Source organism: Palaemon carinicauda, chromosome 20 (assembly GCF_036898095.1).
Source record: "Palaemon carinicauda isolate YSFRI2023 chromosome 20, ASM3689809v2, whole genome shotgun sequence".
Lineage (NCBI taxonomy): Eukaryota > Metazoa > Arthropoda > Malacostraca > Decapoda > Palaemonidae > Palaemon > Palaemon carinicauda.
In genome coordinates, this window is record NC_090744.1 from 107,883,359 (window position 1) to 107,888,909 (window position 5,551).

Sequence of the window (5,551 nt, forward strand, 5' to 3'; positions counted from 1 at the left end):
GTGTGTGTATATGTATGTATGCTTCATTCACTGACTACACATTATGGAAAAATGAAAAAGGATTCCTTATCATACATTTTAATTGAATTTGAGATGCTTTTCATTGAGATGAATTAGAGATAAATTACAAGCTAAGATTAAGAAAGTTCATGAATGAATTAGAGATAAATTACAAGCTAAGATTAAGAAAGGTCATGAATGAATATAGCCTTAGCTTTTTGCAATAACACGATACGAATATTTCTTTTTATTATCTTATATCGTAAATAATTAAAAGTTACCTTTAGCATAGTAAATTCCGAATATATATAAGCTTGCCATATTTTGCTATAAGCGATTTACCTACTTCTTATCTTAATATCAAATATAATGAAGGGAATAATGGTTTATAGTTTTTTTCCGCAAATTATATATTCCATCTTTCGTATTATCGTTGATTAGCGATGAATGAACAGTAGTTAGCTTGCAATTGCATTATACTCTTGATATGAGATAGTATTATATGTTAAAGGTAAAGATGTCTGGTTTCAGTTACAGTATCATCAGAATAGATGATCCCCAGAACGTCAGCTGGGCAAGGCCCACCACCACCCACTGTCGTGCCCAACCACAGTAGTGGCCTCCCCAGTAAACAGTTTAAACTCACGGTCCCGGGCTGGGATCGATCTGCTGCCATGCGAATGCTAGGCGAACACGTTACCACAAGATCATCTCTATTTAACAAACATGCAAAGAAACATACTCACATACACCCACATACACCCTCTCTCACACGCTCACTTACGCATACAAACATATAGTAGATACGAATGAAGATATGTGAATACATCTGCATTCTATAGTGTATGGTAAATTGAATTCCTATTATTCCAGCTTTGCCAAAAGTCCTACGAGGCGATTCGGTACGAATCCTTGGAGGCGTATGGATGCTGGCCTCTTTGGTTTTGGCCAGCGTCTACAAGTCCAACCTGAAGGCCATGCTTATCCTTCCCAACATCAACTTGCCTTTCGATAACCTGCAGGAGCTGGCAGAGAGTAACCTCCCGATCTGCACTAACCCTGGGTCGATGTTTCACCAGGGAATAGTGGTAAGGATTGTCATCAGGTAAGATTTGTTTATCATAAATAACTAAACGGTTTCGTTTAGCATTGCTACTTATAGTGTGCGAGCACCTTGCTCTCCACCATTGGAATAAGGAGTTGAAAATATCCCTTTTTTCACTAATATTGAGGTACAGTTAGCCTCTGATTTGAAAGGTTGTTGTGGTCTACTGGAAACGACCCTGTCTATTATTTTGCCAGACTGGGGCTCGAGTTCGCTCAAGCTCGATAGTTTCTTGTAGTATGTGCCACCTCACCATTCTTGTGAGTTAAGAATGGGGCTTTTGGGAGAGCCTATAGGTCTACCTGCTTAGTCATCGGCAGCCATTGCCTGTACCTCCCTGGTCCTAGCTTGGGTGGAGAGGGTGTTGGGGCGCTGATCATATGTATATATGGTCAGTCTCTAGGGTATTGTTGTTTAAAACGATTCCAAAAGACTAAAGTTACTGCAAGATCTTTGCTCAGACATCATTCTTAACGTTCAAAATGCTTCCAGAAGACTAGAGTTACTGCCAGATCTCTGCGTTATTGTCCTGCTAGCTAGGTCATTGTCACTGTCCGTTGCCTCTGCCATTCATGGATGGCCTTTAAACCTTTAAACTAGTAAGGATAATTACAATAATATGCTTTTTAACCGTTATGTTAATGCTATCAACTACCTTTTGGACCTTCGGAAGAACTCTCCCGACAACACTAGCCTTGGACGAATCAAACACCAGTTGGTCGAAAAGGGACGAAGACACGAGAGGGTGGAATGCTCTGAGGTCGGCTATTGGACTGGCGTGTACGTCGCCATTGGGCCTCTGACAGCTATGTCTCAGCTGATGCATTGGTCGTTTTCGACGGTAAAAGGAATAAGTCTTTTCTTTTCATGTTCTCTTCTGTATGGATGTTCTTGTAGTGTTCTTCTTACTGTGATTTGACCGTCCATATTTGAGCTTATTTTTCATTTATTTATTTTTTTATTTATTTTTTTTAATAAAATCTGTCGCAATGTTCAATATACTTTTTGAATTTTGACTGTCCATTTTTGCACCTGTCTTCTGTTTTTTTTTTGGAAAATCTGTCACAATGTTTAATATCCTTTATAAATTAGACTGTCTATTTTTGCATCTGTGTTCTGTATTTTTGTTTAATATCCTTATTAATATCCTTATTGAATTATGACTGTCCATTCTTGCCCTTGTCTTACTCTTTTTTTTTTTTTTTTCTTTTTGGTGAAATCTGTTACAATGTGTAATATCCTTTTTGAATTTTGATTGTCAATTTTTGGACCTGTCTTCTGTTTTTGTGGAATCTGTCACAATTTTTAATATCCTTTTTAAATTTTGACTGCCCATTTTTGTACATGTCTTTTTTTTTTGAAATTGTCACAATGTTCAATTTAATTTTTGAATTTTGACTGTCCAATTTTGCGCCTGTCGTTTATTTAATTGGAAAAGAATAAGGCTCATTCCAGTGATGCCATTGAATCAAGGCCAAATAAATTAGTCTAAATACATTAGGATAGTTTAAAATGCAGCGCTTATATCATTACTGTCATTTTTTTTATATCTGAAATCAAATAGCACCTTAAATTAGGTAAACAAATCGTTACCTTTCTATCAAGTTGGTGTTATATGATTGAACTATCTAAACTGCAAAATAGAAACTTTATGATCCATTTTATTTCTTATTCTTTAATTATTCTATTCATTAATGATCTAGACCGGCCGTTGCCAGACCTACCTGATGTCCGAGAAATTCTTCAAGACAACGGCTTTGGGCTTCCTGTTCCCGAAAGGATCGTCACTCAAAACAAAAGTGGATCCTGTGTGAGGAAATTAATTCATATACATGATATAGTAACATCTGAGTATCTATATATAGTCGACCTCACATTGGAATCGAACCTTAATATCTATCTAAGGATTCATGTGGCATGACTACTCCCTTACATTCCAGCAAGGTTTTGGAATTTGGGTGAACTTCGCTGTAATGAAGACAGTGGTCCCACTAAATAAATCCTGGAATGCTTTTAGCACTTTAGTTTCGACTTCTCTCACAGCCTCTGGTGACCTGATTGATGGCGACCTTGCCTTTCAGTAGAAGAGATTAGGGTTCGATCCCAATGTGAGGTGAAAATTTATTTGTATTAGAACCCAATTTTGTGTTGATTTCCATGATATATACTGTATATATATATATATATATATATATATATATATATATATATATATATATATATATATATATATATATATATATATATATATATATATATATATATATATATATATATATGTGTGTGTGTGTGGGTGTGTGCTCACATCTTTAAATACATGTAAACGTATTTACGTATATATCTATATACACACAAATACACACATACACATATAAATAAATAAATAAATAAATACATATATATATATATATATATATATATATATATATATATATATATATATATATATATATATATTATACGCATATACAATTATAGAAACAATAAACTTCTTAAACAATTTTACAGTATAATGCGGCTGAGAGAATCTGGGATTCTAACGCACATCTACGAGAACGGAATCATTAATGCAACTGAGTGCTTGAAGCCTCCTACCCTGGCTATGCCTGCAAGCACGGACCTAAGGTCTATGAAAATAAAGGATTTCTATGGAATCTTTATGGTATACTTTATAGGTATGGCGATTTTTTTTTTTTATGTCTGGTTTTCAATTCCTATTTTTATATTTATGATGAATAGGTTTATGAGGATGAAAGTATTTTGATGAATGATAAAGTATTTAATACTTCAGTTAATTTTTCGAAGAGTTAAATCTAATTTTTTTTCTATGCTTTACTTCATTTATTCATTAATGTTATTTTTTGTTTTTTGTCTCTGTTTTTCGATTTGTATTTTTATATTTATGATGAAAATATGAAAATATTTTTGATGAATGATAAAGTATTTTATACTTTAGTAAATTTTTAGAAGAGTAAATACATTTTTTTTATACATATTTATTTAATTTATTCATTTATTTATCATTAATTAATGCAAAATCATACGGATTAACTATTCTAAACATTCTATCCTTACCAAATACCCAGTATACAATAAAAACTAAAATTATTACCAATAAGTATTAATATTTTCATGGTATTCCCAACAGGCGTAATGATGTCAGCCCTAGTCTTCTTCCTGGAACTGTCTTGCGGTGAAGGAAAAAAACAACTCGTCTGTGGACATTCAGTTCAGAGCGCAGCAACTATCCAAGTGCATGAAGTGGATTAACGATTGATTTTAAGGATTTTCAAATTGGACGGATGTTATCTGCCTCGCACGTATCACAGAAAATGGCTGGATGCTGAATTCACCGTATACTTGATTTCTTACCTGCTGCTATTTTCCCTGTTGGGGCCACTGGGCTTGTAGCATCATGCTTTTCCAGCTAGGGTTGTAGCTTAGCAAGTAATAATAGTAATAATAATAATAATAATAAGAAGAAGAAGAAGTAGAAATGTAGTGACCCATTAGAAACGTCTTTGCCTGGTAATCGCCAGACTTGGGTTCGAGTCTCGCTCAAGCTCGATAGTTTCTTGTAGTGTGTGTGTGTGCAAACTCACCATCTTTGTGAGCTAAGGATGGGGGCTTTGGGGAACCTATAGGTCTACCTGCTGAGTCATTAGCAACCATTGTCAGGCCATCTCCGTTCCTAGCTTGGGTGGAGAGGAGGCTAGTCGATGTCCTACTACACTGCGAAAAATTTGCCGAAGAAACCGGTAAAAATCCTGGAATAAATGTTGCCAGACATTTAACATTTAAAAAAATGGATATATGACGTAAAGGAGTGATATTATGGTCACATTCCTAGTAGAAGATAAAAACAAAGTAACGCAAAAATTACGGTCGCCTGTATTTTCCTGAAATACGACTAAGAACAGTAGATTTATACATAGAATTTCCGAAAAAATTGGGGATTTTTTTAACAGTGTACTTAGAGCATGGTCACTATACCTTTCCTCTGCCATTCATGAGCGGCCTTTAAGCCTTTCGAATACCATTGAAAGAACTACTAGCTTTTTGGATATCTGATTGGCATTGAGGTTCAGGTCTATGGCTTTCTTGATGGCTTATTCTATGCGATATGATTCTTAGGAAGTCTCACTTATTTTGTTTTATTTTACATTTTCATCGTCGTCATTTCCTAGTTTTTTTTCTGTCTGTCTGTCTGTCTGTCTGTCTCTCTCTCTCTCTCTCTCTCTCTCTCTCTCTCTCTCTCTCTCTCTGTTCTGTGTTCCTGTCTGTCTGTTTGTCTGTCTGTCTGTCTGCCTGTCTGTCTGTCTGTCTGTCTCTCTCACTTTCTCTCTCTCTCTCTCTCTCTCTCTCTCTCTCTCTCTCTCTCTCTCTCTGTATATGTTACGCGTTCCTCTCTCTCTCTCTCTCTCTCTCTCTCTCTCTCTCTCTCTC

The 5,551-nt window shown here is 35.4% G+C and overlaps 1 protein-coding gene across 1 annotated transcript; it reads left to right on the forward strand.

The window, feature by feature from the left end:
• The first annotated feature begins 551 nt into the window (after positions 1–551).
• LOC137660045 (uncharacterized) lies at positions 552–4,375 on the forward strand. The gene is made up of 6 exons (XM_068394771.1): positions 552–627; positions 874–1,088; positions 1,779–1,946; positions 2,809–2,915; positions 3,614–3,780; positions 4,254–4,375. The coding sequence occupies exons 1-6, from the start codon at positions 552–554 to the stop codon at positions 4,373–4,375; spliced, it is 855 nt and encodes a 284-aa protein (XP_068250872.1).
• Positions 4,376–5,551: the final 1,176 nt, after the last annotated feature.

What these genes read in the sequence shown, in the direction of transcription:
- LOC137660045 (XM_068394771.1), top strand. Translation starts at nt 552, where the DNA reads ATGATCCCCAGAACGTCAGCTGGGCAAGGCCCACCACCACCCACTGTC. An exon ending in CCACAGTAGTGGCCTCCCCA is followed by an intron (nt 628 to 873) that starts GTAAACAGTTTA and finishes CTATTATTCCAG; the next exon opens with CTTTGCCAAAAGTCCTACGA. An exon ending in TGTTTCACCAGGGAATAGTG is followed by an intron (nt 1,089 to 1,778) that starts GTAAGGATTGTC and finishes GACCTTCGGAAG; the next exon opens with AACTCTCCCGACAACACTAG.